Source organism: Mandrillus leucophaeus, unplaced genomic scaffold (assembly GCF_000951045.1).
Source record: "Mandrillus leucophaeus isolate KB7577 unplaced genomic scaffold, Mleu.le_1.0 Scaffold94, whole genome shotgun sequence".
In the NCBI taxonomy this organism is placed as follows: domain Eukaryota; kingdom Metazoa; phylum Chordata; class Mammalia; order Primates; family Cercopithecidae; genus Mandrillus; species Mandrillus leucophaeus.
Window position 1 is genome coordinate 832,570 of NW_012110252.1, and position 19,086 is coordinate 851,655.

Sequence of the window (19,086 nt, forward strand, 5' to 3'; positions counted from 1 at the left end):
TGTTTGTCTATAACATGAGAGATATTAGATAATGATTTGAGTTGCACTTTTACCACAAAATCAACACAATGGTTTCTAAAAAACAAAGGCTTAGATAAACTTAAAATAAAGCACAAAAACTATAATTAAAGCATTAAAAAAATCTTTCAGTAAAAGCTGAAAGATCCATAAAGTAGCATCTGGTTCCTCACAAAACTCATGGCTAGAAATAAGTGAGCTTCCTAATGGATGACAGTACATATTATACTACATGAGGTGCAATAGATTTAGAATTTTCAAGAACAGGCTACTTGATGTGTTATTAAGTCAGATAACCATTAAGACATAACTTTCAGATGACTTGACCTCCTATGTAATTGTCAGATGAAACAAAAGGTTTAGTCAGCTGCGGGATTAAGGAAAGTACTAAGAGTACCAAGGGTATGAATTAATGTCTTCCTGAGTTTCAGAGAGTAATGAAAAAAACTGTGAAAGTGAAATTCTGACACCATTTAGAGAAGAAAAAGTCTTAGCACAATCCTTTTCCTACTTGAATTGCAATTCGCTGCAAAACAACATCCACCTAAAGTAACTGGTTTTATGTTACGTCCAAGAAAAGTAGCTCTTCTGTAGGCTTTGGAAATCATAGCATTATTTTGTTTGGTTATTTGAAATCTCACTGATGAATTATTTCAGATTGTGCAAAAGATATTTATTTAGAATCACTTGTTCTTTGAGTCTCTGTTTCTGGATCTGCTGATGCGTTACCTGAAACACTTGGAGCAATGCTAGAAAAATAAGTTATGAAATTTGGTGACTATCCCAAGAATTCAAATTATAGCTCATTAAAGCATCTGTTTCTAAATTAGGTGGCCTACATCTTCATTTAGAACTGTCTCTTATAACTAAATCAGACAAAGTTCTAAGAGATAATAATCTGAAAAGATAAATCCCAGAGTTTTTTAAAGTTGCCAGATTAACATTATTTCCACTGAAATTTAAATAAAAATGAAACCAAATGAAAATTAGTGCTTTAAAGCTCCTGGTGAAATACATGGCACTGCAAAGACAACTACATGACTGCATAATAAAGAGGAAACTCTTTGGGACCAAGCTGACTGAAGCCAAGACAGAGAAAGCCAGGGAAGAAGTTTTATGCAAGCTCAGTGTATGTAACCAAATGGGATTGGGAAGGGAATGTGGGAGTCTGTGGAAATAGTTTCAGGCAATCTCTTCTACATACATTAACTGATTTGTATGGTCTTAGAAGTGTATCCAAAGCCTGTAAGTTCTTCTTCTTTTAGAAAAAACTGCCTTGCCCAGTATTAGGAGTCTTAATTGCCAGAAGTACAATTATTTTTTATAACTTTCACACTATTAAATATAATTAAACTTGTACGTTCTTCAACCCAGGAATACAAATGATATCATTTGTGAGCAAAATTAATGAAATTTCTCCAGTTCAAGTTTGTCATCATACTTCTTCTTCTTCTTTTTTTAAGGGATACTCACTTATTTAATTATTTTTTTGAGACAGAGTCTTGCTCTGTTACCCAGGCTGGTGTGCAATGGCCTGATCTCGGCTCACTGCAACCTCTGCCTCCCAGGTTCAAGTGATTCTTCTGCCTCAGCCTCCCAAGTAGCTGGGACTATAGGGGCACGCCACCACACCTGACTAATTTTTGTATTTTTAGGAGAGATGGGGGTTTCACTGTTTGGGCCAGGCTGGACTCGAACTCCTCACCTCAGGTGATCCGCCTGCCTTGGCCTCCGAAAGTGCTGGGATTACAGGCGTGAGCCACTGCGCCTGGCCCATCATACTTCTTTCATACAAAATCACTCTGCATGTTTTCACCAATGAATTTAGAGTCTTGCAGGGAAAAAGAGATATAACTACATAAACTTTGATATGTTAAACAACCTTTAAAAGTTAGAATAAACCGGGCGCAGTAGCTCACGCCTGTAATCCCACTACACTCCAGCCTGGGCCAAAAAAAAAAAAAAAAAAAAGTTAGAATAAAAATAAGAGTTCATACTGGTATAATCAAGTTCCCCAAAGGTGGATATTACATCTTTAGGGGAAAAAGACCAAATGTGAAATGAATGTATAAATTCTAAACATTTTTACAAACTCAAAATATTATTGAGAGTACTTTTGGGAATTCTAACTCAGAATCGCTTTGTCTTTCATAGGGTAGGTAGAATGGATGAAGAGTATCTTGTAGAACCTGAGCAGCCTATCTCAGTTTCTTTTAACTGCTTAATCTGTAGAATCTTAAAACAACTCACTTTGCTCACTGGGCCAATGAACAATCTCAGTTTTGTTTTTATTCCTCCTGTTGTCCATTTCTTGCTGTTGTCAAATAGGGATAAAATACTCACCAGACAGGCTCGTAAGATTAAAACAATTCTCTTCTTTCCAATATATTTTCGGTATTTATCAGGGGAAAAGTCTTTGAAGTTCTCTCTCTTTTCCTATGAGTAGTGAGTGGAATATCACTGGTGGCAGAATATTAAAGTTCTAAGAGATACTTACTTGGGCTATCTCAATTTTAATTAGCAAATTTAGTCCCAAATATGTAAGGGCTAGTCAACTTAGCATTATGTAATCGTGGATATGTGCACCTGTGAGAAAATGTGATTAGCTGCTGGTTGTTGAGGTGGGGCTGGCAGAGGTGGCTGTGGAGGTCCAGGCACTTGGGGTCTAACTGGTTGTTGAGTCATAGGAGGATTATACACAACTGGACTCCCATCTGGGTTTATGAAGGGCTGACCTGAAAAATTTAAAAAGAAGGAAAAAAAAAAAAACAACTTAGAATACAGATGGAAAATAGGTCCTTTTACTAACAATTTACAAAGCATATCCAAAATCCCTTAACTACAATTGAAAAAAAAAAACCTAATATTTTGAAAACAGATTTCCTTAGTTTGGGAAATGCTTGATCTGACATGAGGCTATCAATAGTCCTTATTTCCCTCACTTAGAGTAAATATTCAAATGTTTTACTGCATTTCTTATTAAGGGGTACTGGCCCAGAGCGCTAGTGAGCTTAATTAAATTAATTTATTATTATTTTCTTAGACGGAGTCTCCCTCTGTTGCCCAGACTGGAGTACAGTGGCACAATCTCACCTCAGGGCAACCTCTGCCTCTTGGGTTCAAATGATTCTCCTGCCTCAGCCTCCCAAGTAGCTGGGATTACAGGCATGTGACATCACACATGGCTAATTTTTGTATTTTTAGTAGAGATGGGGTTTCAACATGCTGGCCAGGCTGGTCTCAAACTCCTGATCTCAGGTGATCCATCTGCCTTGGCCTCCCAAAGTAATCCCAGCCTTATTTCATAATATGTGGTATTTTCTGAAAAACTCTGAATTATGCAACACATTTAGCCTAAGAAATTCAGTCACAGGATTGGGGTCCTACAAGGCTATATTTCAGTTCAAAGAGAAAAAGCTTGACTTCAGGATATTGGAAAGTTATTCACTAGTTTTTATTAGGAGGTAGGAAATACCTAATTTTGAGGCCACATTACATATATTTCACAAATAAGATTAGAACTGGATGAAAAACTAAAATGATTAATAGCTTCATGCTTCAAATTGTAATCTTGATGGTACTGTCCTTATTTTACAACTTCTTTTTTTTTTTTTTTTTGAGACAGTCTCACTCTGTTGCCCAGCCCAGGCTGGAGTGTGGTGGCATGATCTCAGTTCACTGCAACCTCAGCCTCCCCTGGGTTCAAGCAATTCTCCTGCCTCAGCCTCCAGACTGGCTGGGATTATAGGCACCTGCCACCACGCCGGGCTAATTTTTATATTTCTAGTAGAGATGGGGTTTCACCATGTTGGCCAGGCTGGTCTCGAACTGCTGACTTCACGTGATCCACCCTCCTTGGTCTCCTAAAATGCTGGGATTACAGGTGTGAGCCACTGCACCCAGTTTCTCTACACATATATTCTAAACAACTTTTCCTTATTACAAAAAGTAACATTTCTAAAAATAACAAAGAGACAAAAAAGAAAATAAATTCCCCATAATCTGTGTGTGTTTCTGTGTGTGTATGTGTATGTGTGTGTGATATAACTTTTAGGTTCGGGGGCATATGTACAGGTTTGTTATACGGGTAAACTTGTGTTGTAGTGGCTTATTATATGAATTATTTTGTCACCCATTAGTTATTTTTCCTGATCCTCTCCTTCCTCCCATCCTCCACCCTCTGATAAGCCCCAGTGTGTACTGTTTCACTCATGTGTTCACATGTTCTCCGCATTTAGCTCCCACTATTAAGTGAGAACGTGTGATATTTGGTTTTCTGTTCCTGCATTAGTTTGCTAAGGATAATGGCCTCCACCTCCATCTGTGTTCCTGAGAAGGGCATGATCTTGTTCTTTTTTATGGCTTCATAGTATTTAATAGAGTATATGCACCACATTTTCTTTATCCAGTCTATCTCTGATGGGCATTTAGTTGATTCCGTGTCTTTGCTGTTGTGGAATTCCCCATAATCATATCATTAGCATTTCAGATACTGTCTTCCAGACATTTTTTCAATAAATAGATTGAAAGATTAGTATTTTTCTTTACTAAAATTGGATTGTTAAAAAAAGAAACAAGAAAGGAGTGCATAAAAATTAACGGTTCAATGACTATGAGTGAGAAAAATATAGAGAAACACAGAAAAATCTGACTGAAAAACAGTTTCTTAAATTGTCTTAACATCTATTCTTCCATAGGAAATCCCTCTCCATTTTTTTTTTTTTGAGGAAACTTATGATATAAAATAATAATATTTGGGAGAGAAGACTATACTAGTCTACAGCTATCAAGCAGAAAAAGTCCTCCAAAGTAAAATTATTTTAATCAATTAGTATACTGATAATTTGTGTGATAGTTATAGATAACTAAAAACAAGTTGTCCTGGGTATTTGTTGACTACTAAATAATTTGGGAGGCCGGGCGCAGTGGCTCACGCCTGTAATCTCAGCACTCTGGGAGGCCGAGGCGGGTGGATCACAAGGTCAGGAGATCAAGACCATCCTGGCTAATATGGTGAAACCCTGTCTCTATTAAAAAATACAAAACTAGCTGGGCGTGGTGGTGTGCACCTGTAATCCCAGCTACTTGGGAGGCTGAGGCAGGAGACTTGCTTGAACCAGGAGGCAGAGGTTGCAGTGAGTCGAGATGACACCACTGCACTCCAGCCTGGGCGACAGAGCAAGACTCCTTCTCAAAAAAAAAAATAAAAAAAAAAAATAAAAAAAAAATAATAATTTGGTTAAAAAACATGGGTGGAGCAGATTTGGGTGAAGGCGGTCAAATCCAAATTAAGGGTCACTTGAAAAAAGTTAATGTACTGTAACACTGTTCTCAAAAACCAAAGAGATCACTTTTGGATTCATTTAAGTTAATAGTACAATTCAGTTTCAGACCAATTAGTTTCTCACTCTATCCTTTCCTAAGCAAATGAATCTTTCATGTTACCAAAACCATATTAATATATTTTGAATGAAAAATAATAGGAAAAGGTAAAATATTAAATCATCTTACATCTTGCTGGACAAAAACAGGAAGGTTAGTAATATAATAACCTGAAGAATAAGAAGGTAATTACTAAGCAAAAACTGAATTTCTGAAAAATCAGTTATTTATGCTAATTTAATTCTTATAAGAGAACAAATGTTTGCCTACTTTATCTTAAAAAGAGATGTGAATAAACCTGAAAGTAATGAGTCCCAAGCCATGATTTTTCTACTACAAACGAAAGGAAAGGTTCAGGAACACTTAGAGACCTTATACTCCCACCTGTATCTGCCTGTAAACTACTGCCATTATGATGATACCACATCAGCTAAATATATGAGATTTAAAGTTATCAAAAGATCAAGGAGAGTTTTCATTACCTTGCCAAATGACTGGGCTATGCTATCTTGAAGAGACCAAGACTTCTTGTGACCTTTTTAAAGATCATATTTTTTCTATACAAATCATTTTTACCTATTTACATAGTGAACTGTACTATAACTGCAGTTTCTTCACCTCTCTGAGGTCCAGTTTCTTTATCTATAAATGATTTCACTTACCTAACAAGGTTATAACATATTTAAAGCACCTAACAGAGCATTTGGTAAAAGCAAATGCTAAAAAATGTAAATTACTATTAGCTAATTGCAAAGAATATGTACTGTCAATATTAATACATGAATCCCCCCAATTTTTTTTTTAATACCAATAAGATGTTCTTTAGCTTTTCCTCAGTAGGAAATCACCACATTCTGAAAGGTAATTATTTTTTCCCCCTCCATTATATAATGAAAAAAAAAAAACTGCTTATTCAGTCCTTCTTCATAAAATGCACTTGATTTTCCCAAGTATAAAATTGTTATATCATCCCAAAAAGTCAATATTGGTTAAAAAAAAATTGTTGTATCAAACAAAGCTCTTTTGTAGGTAGTTGTCTTATTCCTAGGAAATAAATTTTTTAAAATTATAGTTGGGCTATTATTTGGCCTAGACGATGTCACAGACGTCACAAGGGGAAAAAATGCTTCCCGATACAAATGTCTTTTAAACTTTCCTAGCTTAAGTGTTTTTGTTATAAAGTTCTTGGAAAATGCTAATCATGAATAATAAAAAGCTGACTACATACATTCAGAAAATACATTTAATAAGTATCCTTAAATTTTCAGATAATTCCTGAAACACCTTTTTCTGGATACCAACCTGTTTGTGGGTTGATCAGAATACTGCCAGGTGGTATGCCTGCCGCTTCCAAGGGAAGCAAAAAGAAGCTAGTGCTAGGAGATGCGACTTGCCCATTTAGGCCACCATCAAAGGAAAGAGAACTATGAGTGCTGACAGTTGGATAGACGACAGGTGCGCCATGAGAAGACTGGCTGAGAGCTGTACCTGGAAGAGGCTGCTGGATGTGAGAAAGAGAGCCTGTAGATGACCCTACACTACCAGAAGACTCAGAACCTAGAAAAGGAGTAATGAAAAATAGGGATTTTTTAAACCTCATATAAAAACACAGGTTTTCAAAACATAACAATAAAATTTACATTGCATAACATGCAGTTACTACATAAAAGCATTGGCTCTTTTTAATTTACTGTCCACGTTTGCTTACCCTCCCCATAACAAACAAGTTTAATACAGCAAACTGATTACGTAAGTTGTCAGAGAAATCACTGCCAAAGCATGCAACTTAAGCACATTTATAACAACACCAGCCACAGACAGCCACAAAAAGCAAATTACCCACATTCCCAAAAGGACAAAGTTATGTACATTTTACCTTTTAGATTAACACCTAGGGATATATAGATAATTTTCCCCCAGGAAAAAGAATTTAGTACAGCAAAATGCCTAAAACTTTTAATACCAGAAACCCCTTATCTATAAGAACACAGAAAGATTTAGTGTAAGAAATAAAAGAAATGATAAATTCTGTATTAAGACAATTGTCAAGTTTAATTGCAGAATCTAATTTCTCATTTTACTAGCATAGCATTTTTCCAAAATGTAAAATCAACTTTGAGTATTTTATCTAATCAAGGGACAGAGATATCAGGAAAAATATTCCAAGTACTTATACGGGTGTTAACTTAAAATTTATTTCTTACTGAACTAATTTGATAACTGATTTTTAAATGCTTTCATCCCTGAATTTATTCCATTTTCTATTATACAGGAACTGAAAATGTCACTGATTTTTAGCATAATGGCTAAAAAAGGTGGCCAACAAGACAAAGAAAGACAATGATTTGCATCTTGTGTATACAGTTAATTAGGTTTTGAATAAGAGAATTGACTCTGGGATGGAATTAATCTTTAATGAATGAAACAACTATGATACACTATATAGACTGCCTTCTGAAGGACAGATTCTATTTTAAGTTGTGCCAAAATAACTCTTCATAAAAACTTTATCAATTTAACTTAAGAATTAAAAACAAAAAACTTTTTTTTGCCTATTAAAAGGGCCAATTAATATTTCTTTTCATCTCTGAAGAGAATACAGAATATATATAGTACATATTCTTAAAATGTTTTAATTTGGCAGAGTGTCTACATAATTTTCTCATGATACATAAATAGCTTCTTTTGTTATGATGACCTAGTGGCCATTTTCCAAATAATGCATATTTGGTACACAAGCAGATTTCTTATACTGATAAAATTTACCTATCTTTCACAAAATCCTAACATAGATACTAAGATATTTTCAATACGACCACATTATACATTAAAAAGATGGCAACTGCAATTCATAAGCCTTAATAATTTAAAGCATTGATTACAGCCCTTCAGTTCAAATATGTCTTTCAATTCTAATGCGTACAATACCTTATGTTTAGGCTCACCCAAACAGATTAGGAAGAAATAGCCATTCCTCCTTTTATCCTTTTTTTTTTTTTTTTTGAGATGGAGTCTCGCTCTGTTGCCCAGGCTGGAGTGCAGTGGTATGATCTCAGCTCACTGCAGCCTCTGCCTCCCGGGTTCAAGTGATTCTCCTGCCTCAGACTCCCAAGCAGCTGGGACTACAGGCATGCGCCACCACACCCAGCTGATTTTTAAATATTTTTAGTAGAGATGGGGTTTTGCCATGTTGGCCAGGGTGGTCTTGAACTCCTGACCTCAGGTGATCTGCCTGCCTTGGCATCCCACAGTGTTGGGATTACAGGTGTCAGCCACTGCGCCCGGCCAGGGAAACACTCATTTCTGACTTTCATGCTTATTTTGGGATAAAAATAAAGATCTTCAAGGATCCTAAAAACACATGAGCTTCTTTAGTATTGAAGTTAGTGGAAATGAAAAGAAGAAATGTTATGAGACAATGAACTCCAAGGAAGGAGGTAGTAGAATGAGGAGATTATTGAAATTTTCAGTCATTTTTAACAGTTATTTATTTTTGGTTTTTAAATTCCTCAAAATATCCTCAGCAATTTAATTTTTTTTTAATGGAAAATGAAGGACTTTATCATAAAAAATGCAATCAATAATTGATAGTATTAGCTGAAAATGCAATCAGTGTTAAATTATCCTAGGTGAGAAACCATGCCTTCTACCAACTATGAATAAGTAATAAAGAATTTCCAATCACCTATGGGCATTCGAACAAGAGATAACGTTTCAGTGAACTTACCTGATTAAGTTTATGTCACAATAGAGAAGAATTTTTATGGTAATTGATGGTTGTAAATCTGTCTCAAGGACAGAGAGTGAATCCTCATGTCAAGAAACATATTACCCCTTAAGTATTTTGGAGGTAGTCAAGGTACTGTTGATAGTAATTTTATATTTTAGGAGAATTAGAAGCCATCTGATAAATAAGGACCTAAGATAACATTAGGAAAACTAATGACTGCACAGTTCTGTGTAGATATTTATACCTGTTTTTGAAAGCCTGCCTATGCTTTTGCTGCTTCCAGAACTATCACCTCTTGTCAGGACTGAGATTCCACTGAAGCTGCTCGCTTTGGTTACAGCAGGTTTCAGGTTTCGAAGAGAGCTGTCTGAATCTGTGCTGCTCCAGGGTCGTGGTTCCGAGTACTTCAACTCATTCTCAGTGCTGCTTTGATGGCTATTTGTGGATCTCCCTGAAGCATCTTTATTAACTCTGTAATTTAGAAATAAAACTTTGAAAAGCTAATGCGGGGGAACAAAAAGTAAAGAAAAAAATGCTTTACTTTTTTAATACTGTATTGAAAACATGCTTCCAATACCTAAATATCTGGCGCCTCTGCTGGGTACTACTGGCATCTTCGTCTTGGAGTCTGTTGGCATTTTAATAGGACATTTTAATTTTTATTAGCATCAGTCAGTTACCAAAACAGATGTTAAAAATTCCCTCACCTTTTGTCAATAATGTAATTCTCTTGGGAACACAGGGACTAGAAAGAAAGAATAGAAACAAAAAGTTGAGCTTTTGTCAAACATAATATAATGCCATCTGTAAACCAATGACTACAACAAAAATCATGTTTAATAATATAAGTTAAAAATGGTGATAAGGGTACACAAATAAATAATAATGGAATTTTTTTTCTGGTTTGGAGATTTTATGCTTACTTTTAACAAATATATATGTATCTTGAAGCCATTCATTTTGTGGCTCAAATTAATTTGAAATTCAAATATTATCTTCCAAATAAGTGAACCCATTTTCATTATATATTTAAGGTATATATAGAATATATATTCCACTTCATTCACTTAACAAATATTTGATAACCTGTGCTTTTATCTGTGGCTAGAGCAGTGAACAAGTAGCTATGCCTTAAAGGTGCTTAAAGTCCTTCAGCACTGTTAACCTGGGTCAGGAATGACCATTTTTGTTTGTATGATTACAACAGTTTTCTAACTAGTTCTCCAGTTACCATTTTTTGCCCATTTTATGTAACAGAAGCAATCTCTCTAAAATGTCAATCTGATCATAATTCTTCCCACCTGAATGGCTCCCTGATGTTTTAGTACAAGTGTCAGCAAACTACAGCCAGATACCCGTTTCTGCAAATAAAGTTTTACTGGAACAGGAACACGGCCATGACCATTCATTTATGTATTGTCTGTGGCTGCTTTCACATTTGAGTAGAAAAAAAAAAGTCAGATTTGAGTAGCTGCAATGAAGACTATGTGGCTCACAATCCCTAAAACAGCTATTATCTGACCTTTACAGAAAAAGTCTGCTGACCAAAAAAGAAAAAAGCCAAAAGTAAATAAATAATAAATAAATAAAACCCAAAACAAAAAACCACCACCAAAACCGCCAAAAGTCCAAACATCTTAAACCTTCAGGGCCGTGTCATCTCATTTCTGATTATTTTTCCAGTCTAAAGTTTCCTCACTCCTTACATCACTCAGGCTAGAATCTGGCTACTCGGAATCTTTTTTTGGAGACAGGGTCACTCTGTCACTCAGGCTGGAGTGTAGTAGTCTTATCTTGGGTCACTGCAACCTCTACTTCCTGGGTTCAGGAGATCCTCCTGTCTCAGCCTCCTGAGTAGCTGGGACTACAGATGTGCACCACCATGCCTGGCTAATTTTTTGTAGAGATGGGGTTTTGCCATGTTGCTCAGGCTGTTATTGAACTCCTGAGCTCAAGTGAGCCACCCACCTCAGCGCTCCCATAGTGGTGGGATTACAGGTGTGAGCCACTGTGCCTCGCCTACTTTTAAATCTTTTCATTCCTAATGTGTGTCAAGTTCTCCCTCACCTCTGGGTTTCTGTACATACTGACCCTCTACTTGGAACTCTTCACTTCTGTAAGTTTACTTCTTGGAAGCGAACTGTCCCATCCCTTCCCCAGTTCTGGTTTGTGGTGCTCATCTGCTGTGTCACCTGTTATACCTTCATGTCTCTACATAAACCACACACCCTGTTGTCATTACTTGGCTATTCATCAAGGGCAGATACCTCATCTATCTTAAAAACTAGAGAGAAGGACATTTAGTATAGGCTTGGAGTTCAGCACACTTGGGTTGAAATCCCAACTCTGCCATTTTCTAGCTGTGTGATCTCTAATTTAGCCTCCTGGAATCTCAGGTTCCTTATCTGTAAAATAAAAACAAAGATAGTATCTACTATATAGGGTTGTTTTGGGGATAAACATAACTGTCCAGTGCCTAGGATTGCACTTACTACAGGTGCTCAATAAAATTTGTTGAATGAGTAAGTTCTTCACTTACAATCCGGATTTTAATATTATTTAATCTTTTTTTTTTTTTAAACAGAGGAAATTTCTGTCTTTAGCAGATTATCACATATTACGGGACAGATGCTTAACAGATGTCGACAAAAAACAAACTGATTCTCTTCTGGCATAAATGCATAAAATAGCCATTTAGAAAGCCTATATTACATAATCACTTATAAAGCAGAAAACAAATATTAACCTACAACATCAATTAGCTTTATTTCAAAAGAAGAAATAAATTATCGTCAAAGAAAGTCAACAAGTAGCATCTACAGTATATGATTTTGTAGACAGTGGACCAATGTTCTATTAATAAAAATCTCAAGTCTGTCAGAAGTCTGGGGAAAAAAAAAAAAAATCACACAAACTATATACACTGGCCAACATTCTTTTAATGACTCCTATAGTCCACCTGCTTCCAACTTTGTAAAATTTTACATAACTACTGCAATGTAGTATTTTATAAACTATTAAATTAATAACACAAGCAAAAGTGATTTCAATATTTCTGAAAGATGACCTTATATGCAACAAATGTGATTACAAATAAATGTGATCAATAGATAAAAGGGAGACTGAGACCCTACAATGCAATTAAAATATATTCTAACATGAAGACCTAAATATGTTAGTACATACATCTTGGGAAAATATTCGATCTCTAGCTCTCTGGTACTCTTCTTCTCTTTCTTCTATAGATTTGCTTCTTCTGTCATCTTTCAAACGTATTCTCATCTACAGAAAAGAGGATAATTTTTTGGCAAATGAACTACTGGCATAATATATCTTGCACCTATAAAAATGCTGTAATTGTTCTAGATTACCTGGTTATCATCTTTGTCAAAGCTAGAGTTATCTCTCTTGAGGATATAACGTTTCTGAAAGTCTTCACCTTTATCATCCTTAATATGTTCATTAAATTTCTGATCAGGTCTTAAAAAACAAAAACAAAAACAAAGGAACAGGAAAAGATAATACACAATATTAGCAAAGAAGTTAAACATAACATTTTATGAAAAGCAATAAAATAAAAGTTACCACTTTTTAGTGCCATACTGGAGAACGTATTCATGGACAGTTATAATAATTTATCCCCCAAAAAACCCTATATGGTAGACACTATCTTTGTTTTTATTTTACAGATAAGGAACCTGAGATTCCAGGAGGCTAAAATAGAGATCACACAGCTAGAAAATGGCAGAGTTGGGATTTCAACCCAGGTCTGCTGAACTCCAAGCCTATACTAAATGTCCTTCTCTCTAGTTTATAAGATAGATGACGTATTTAGTCCTCACAATAATCTCATGAGAAAATACTAACTATTCCATGTTATGGTTGAGCGGCCATATCAAATACAATGTGGGCTCTGGAGTCAGACTGCTTGGATTCAAAGGTTGAGCTTTAGCACTTTAGCTGCTTGATGACTTGCAAAAGTTACTTAACTTTTCTCTTTCCCAGTTTCTTTATTTGTAAAATGGGAATTATATAGTGTACCTACTTCTTAGGGTTATTCTGAAGATGAAATGAATATGTCAATAACACACAAAACAGTAAACACTCAGAAGTTAGTTATTTATATAAATCTTATTGAGCAAACAGAGGTTCAAATGGCTTAAGCAAATGTGCAAGGTCAAAGGTAGGCATATGATTAAGCCATAGTTGGAGGCCAGGTCAGTTAGACCCAAAGCCTGTACTGCCTCATCTAAACCTATGAAAACATGCTGGGACAAGGAAAGTACAGTACTGTATCTTATGCTACTCCTGTGGTACCTAGTTTGGTGTTATACAACTGAAAGTAATAAAATATTTTGTCATTCAATTAGCTAAAAACTTACAGACGACTTCAAACTGCATCCATGAATTTTAAATTACAGTAGGGCATAGGTTTGTTTAACATTAACTGAACAGGTTAGAAAACAGAAGCTCTTTTATAGAGGTTAAAGTTGTGACCTAAAGTAATGCTTATGAAATCTTAGCAATATATTTTATAGTGAACTCGTCTTTCTTCTACAGAAATGTTGCAAGTTCCACTGGGTTCTAGAGGACAAACACAAGGTTGTGGCCCTTGGAAAATCACAGTTACATAAAATTTCACCTCCCAAAATACATTCTCAGCTTCCACAAATTAATTCAATCAATACTCTTGTGACTAAGCATCATTCTAGTATAAAACTGGAATTATTCTTTTGAAATATGAAATATAACAATATATTAAATGGCTTTAGAGAAAATTTCATTGAACTCCTAGGTAGTTTTTATATCTATTATACAGTCAAATGATATATGTGAATAACCTAAGTAAATTTCTAATCCAAATAAACCTGAGTAATGACATTTTCAGCAAACTTCCTTATATCTAGAACCTAAGTAACACTTCTTTTTAAAAAATTTTTTTAGAGACAGAGTCTCACTCTGTCATTCAGGCTGGAGTGCCATGGTGCGATCTCAGCTCACTGTAACTTCTGCCGCCTGGGTTCAAGCGATTCTCCTGTCTCAGCCTTCTGAGTAGGTGAGATTACAGGCGGGTGCCACCATGCCCAGCTAATTTTTTTTTGTATTTTTAGTAGAGATGGGGTTTCATTGTGTTGGCCAGGCTGGTTGTGCACTCCTGACCTCAAGTGATCTACCTGCCTCAGTCTCCCAAAGTGCTGGGATTACAGGTGCCTGGCCTTAGAACCGAAGTAATACTTCTGAACATTTATTTTAACCTATGAATTTCTAATAAAGAACATAAAAGCCTCCTGTCAAATTATGCAAAAGGAGAATTATCTAAGCAAGTTAATGAAATCTCTATTGTAAAATACTTAGATGGGTGAAATAGAGAACAGATTTGTACATAAATATATATATAAGAAGTAAAGAAGAAAAGTAAGACTAAAAACAGCTTTGTGACCAAAATAATAAGAAGACTATTTTCTTCAAGGATTTGAAATATTTTTATTTAGTTCTGACAATGGCAGTATGTTATTTTTGTCATGATTGCCCCATTTACTTATGTTATCTATTTTTGTAACTGTTCAAAGTCACATTTTCTTATTTATGGAGTTTATAATTGAATGAGGGACTGCTATTCCAAAGTGAACTATAAGGTTTAACCAAGGGCCTGGCAACTTTTCTAAGAGCAGCTGGATTCCCACACCAATAGCACTGGCAGGCATTTCAGCTAACCTTAAGACTGTCTTACCTCATTCTTTTATAGATGCCTGAATTTACTGCCCTGTAATCGCCAACTTCCCGCTCCATTGAGACACCCCAGTGGACACTGGGTTGTTGACATCCACAACACCACTGATTCAAGGCTGGAGCGGGTAATCTCCCTATGAGGAAAAGGTAAGTTTGTTTTTATTCAGTGTGGAGCAGATCTCTAAGGTTTTCTGATTTACTACCTTCTTCATATCCCAGAAGATATTAAAAAGAAAAAATACAGTGTAACTTCAATGATCTGAAATGTCAGGTTACAATTATATTCTTGACCCATACTTCTTTAAGTGTATTATAAGCATCTCTGCTGAGCCTAGCTTTTGATTATCTTGATAAAGAGAACTCTAAAGTTTTTTGACATCATTCATAGAATTCAAATAACTGAGGTTACACTGTATTGAAAACCTTAGAGAGTCACCAGTCAAAATGCCTGCAAATGTATATGTGCTTGAGTATCCAGCAGCTCTGAGTAATGTTGAGAGGTACTGGTTAAATGAATTAACGGTTCTAATTACTTCTAGCTCAGCTCATAGCATAATGGTTACTATTCTACTTTAGTCATGATATAACTGACTGGAAAAAGACTAATTGAAAAGAATATTAAAGATTAAGGGATATGAAAATTTCAATGAAAATTAAATCAGACTCACATTTTGGTAACATTTAATCCCTATAGAAAGAAAAGATCCCTTTCTAAACACATCTATTTTCACTAATTTACTTTTAATTATAGGAAAAATCATTTAAAAATACTAAAGTATCTACTTAGTTGACAAAAAGACTATTTAAAATGGGAGAAAACCAACAGCTCCAGCAAGTGATATGGTAGCTATAAGGACAAAAGACCATAGATCAGAAAAGGTATAGATGAAGTAAATATAACCATGCAAATTAAATCATTCACAGCTAAGAACCTGGGAGAAATTTGGTTTCAGGAAAGAAAAATAATCGACCAAAAAGGACTATTTATGCCATCTGAAGTTGACTGCTATCCATTACCACAGACTTCTTGCTGCCTCATATCAAACTGAAATTCCTTTTTTAGCTGAACTCAGCTAGTTGTTTTAGGATTAGCCTTATAAATAGGCAGAAGATGTAACGGATGTGCTGTGTATGTTTTATAACTTGGGTGCCTCTGCATTGGGTCTTTTGTTCCCAAGTAACAGCAATGATGATCTACTTCCTTAATAGTATAAAGCAATCAATTCTTAAAACAAAAAGCTCCTCCTAACTCTTTAAAAATTTTCCTTGGTGAGTCATACATAGCCTAGGAAGAAGACAGCACTATGGATGATATTGCATTAACCAATAGTCCCACTTTCTTAAGAACTGTGAGAGAAAAGGAGTAAATCTGGAGGCTTTTTGGAAAGAATGGTAAACTGACAGAAGATTAACTAAATATGAAGGTGTCACAGACAAAGTCTATTCTCTCTCTTTTTTTTCTTTTATTAATTTGACTAAGGCTGGTTATAGCTATCTAAATTAATTTTAAAAATCCCTAAAAGTTGTTGTCAAACATCACTGATACTATGTCCTCTGGGTTTTTATTTTTTTAACATATGCCCCAGTCCTCATTCACATGCTATACTTGAGTTCAGGCTGTTGCGTTTTGTTCCCAGTAAACTAAATGTGTTTTCAGTCCTATCACATAAGGTTATCATCAAACTTAATTAGACTGCTCAAACATGTGGAAAACCTCAGATGAAAGGTACTATGGAAAGATAAAAGTATTATTATTTAGATATATAATATGCAGTTACATCTCTTGACACTTACATTCTTGTATTGCTAGTTTTGTTTACTATGACAGACTTCCCACTCTGATCAACATTGTGGTCTAATCCAAAGTAAGCGGCTACTCTGTGTAATAGCATCCTATGGTAAGATGTCATTGGGGGGAATTTTTTACGTGGAGACCTAGAAGCACAAGAAAAACCAATTTAGTAAGTCAAGGAGAATGGTGATGACAATTTCTTTTCTTGTTAAATGTCAGGACTTACTCATTATTACCAATGAAATCTAAAATTTCTTGTTCCAATTTCAGCAGCATCATTCTGTCCCTGAAACAAAGTATGAACACTCTTATACGTAAAACTTAGTAATGAAGTAATCACAAATGTCAACAGACTATGATTTATACAGTTAAATTTCACCCCCTAAAAACTATACATTCAGGACTACCCCAATCTTGATGCTAGAATATTTATTAATGTTTTAAAACAATAAAAGATGATTTTTTTAGTTTAACTTTTTATTACGGAAGTTTTCACACATACGCTAATGTAGAGAATAGTGTAATGAATTTTGATGTACCCATCACCCAACTTTAACAATAATCAACATGTTGCTATTCTTAAATGCATTTTTTTTTTTTTTTTGCTTACACATAACGAAGGAACTTAAATGTATTTTGATCTGCTAAGTATTACTATATTAGAGTTTGCTCTGTGAATGTGTGGATAGAAAAAGCATTTTAGTTTTAATTTCCTCATTCTATGAAGTAGAGAGGAAGCAGAAAAACAGATATCTTTAGTTAGGCTCATGACTTTGTTATCATGCTGAACTCCATAGAAACAGTATTCTAAAGAACATGCAACGACAGTAACGACAGGAATACTCCTATGGGACTCTAATACTAGTATGTAGATGGGACTATGGCAGAGAAGTATTAATTATATCGCTAACTCAGAAGAAGAGGATATTTCAACCCATTCTATAAACTGCCATTATATATTTTTAAATTTTCCCATAAAAATCTAAGTGAATCAAAAACCTCCAACATATAAAATAAGTAAGGACTCTAGGGAGTACCTGTATATGCTCCCTTAGATCACTAAGGTCTTATTTAGTTCACTTAGCCGCAACAAATTAATGGTATCGCTCCCCAAAGGACTTCCCTGCTCACACACCCATAACATGGCTCCAGAATTTTCCTGTGCTAATTGGAAATTTCATGCACGTGTGAAAAAAAAAAAACATGTCTAAGTTACAGAACCTTAAAGCTAAAAGCAGCTTTACAAATCATTCAGTTTTATCTTCCAAAGTTTATAGATCAAGAAAACGAGGCCAAGAGGTTAATGATTCTCTAAAATAGAAACTATGCAGATTATTCTCAATTTCAATAGAAGAACTGGTAGCCCCCGCCTTTGGTCACCTGAAAGTCTACACATCAGACCTGCATTTGATTCTCCTCCTATACTGCAAAAGTTTCATAAAACTAAGTAATAACATTTCCCCCATCAGTCATTAGATATTTAACTATACATTTTTATATTAGTTTAAAAAAAATCAAGAGAAAAACATGTCTACCTGGTGATTTCAAATCCAAAGCTGAAGACAGAATTACATTTTAACAAAAATTATATCAATATTCAGTTTTGTCTCCAAACCTGCTTCTCCTTTAGTATATCCCATCTCAGTAAGTGGCACCACCTTCTACTCAGTATATGATACTAGAAGCATGAGAATTCTAGTTTTTATTTATTTGAGACAGAGTTTCGCTCTCGTTGCCCAGGCTGGAGTGCAAGGGCACAATCTCGGCTCACTTCAACCTCCGTCTCTCAGGTTCAAGCGATTCTACTGCCTCAGCCTCCTGAGTAGCTGGGATGACAGGCATGTGCCACCAGGCCAGACTAATTTTCTATTTTTAGTAGAGTTGGGGTTTCTCCATATTGGTCAGGCTGGTCTCGAAGGTTGTTGTTGTTTTTTTAATCATCCTTTTTCAAATGCTTCTGTATAGTTAATTACTACTGCAAATTTTATCTACTTTTGATCTATTTTTCTACTGCCACAACCCTGGATCCAGGCAATCAGGATTTCCGGCTTGACTACTATAGCAGGAGTATATTGTCTCCCTGTATCTTCCCTGATCTTCCCTAATCTATTCTACATGAAACATGTATAACAATCTTTTAAGAACACATATGTGATCACACATCACTCACTTTGTTAAATCTGTCATGGGTTTCTTACTGCTCTTAGAACTAAACATATGTACAAGGCAGGCATGAGCTGGTCTTCCTCCAGCTCCAGCCTAATCTCCTGACCTGAACTCACAAAACTGTTATCATCCTGGTTTATTTTTGTATTTGCCAAGCTCCTATCTTTCTCAGGTACCTTGAACATGCTGTTCCCCTTTGCTGAAACACATTCTTATATTCTTTCTTAGAACTGTTGCTTTTACATATTTTTCTTTAATAGCATTTATC

At 35.3% G+C, this 19,086-nt stretch overlaps 1 protein-coding gene across 4 annotated transcripts in view; it reads right to left on the reverse strand.

Annotated features, from left to right (window-relative positions):
* Positions 1-19,086, reverse strand: part of R3HDM1 (R3H domain containing 1) — a 201,970-nt gene that overhangs the window by 82,469 nt on the left and 100,415 nt on the right. For 3 of the 4 annotated variants that reach the window (XM_011970278.1, XM_011970277.1, XM_011970279.1), the window contains 9 exons: positions 16,879-16,938; positions 16,655-16,795; positions 12,502-12,610; positions 12,317-12,412; positions 9,838-9,875; positions 9,708-9,758; positions 9,375-9,601; positions 6,703-6,957; positions 2,605-2,753 (listed from right to left, as the gene is read on the reverse strand). In XM_011970278.1, the coding sequence (XP_011825668.1) occupies positions 2,605-2,753; positions 6,703-6,957; positions 9,375-9,601; positions 9,708-9,758; positions 9,838-9,875; positions 12,317-12,412; positions 12,502-12,610; positions 16,655-16,795; positions 16,879-16,938 (1,126 nt within the window). The remainder of the gene's footprint in view (positions 1-2,604; positions 2,754-6,702; positions 6,958-9,374; positions 9,602-9,707; positions 9,759-9,837; positions 9,876-12,316; positions 12,413-12,501; positions 12,611-16,654; positions 16,796-16,878; positions 16,939-19,086) is intronic. The other variant, XM_011970280.1, reaches the window with a different exon arrangement.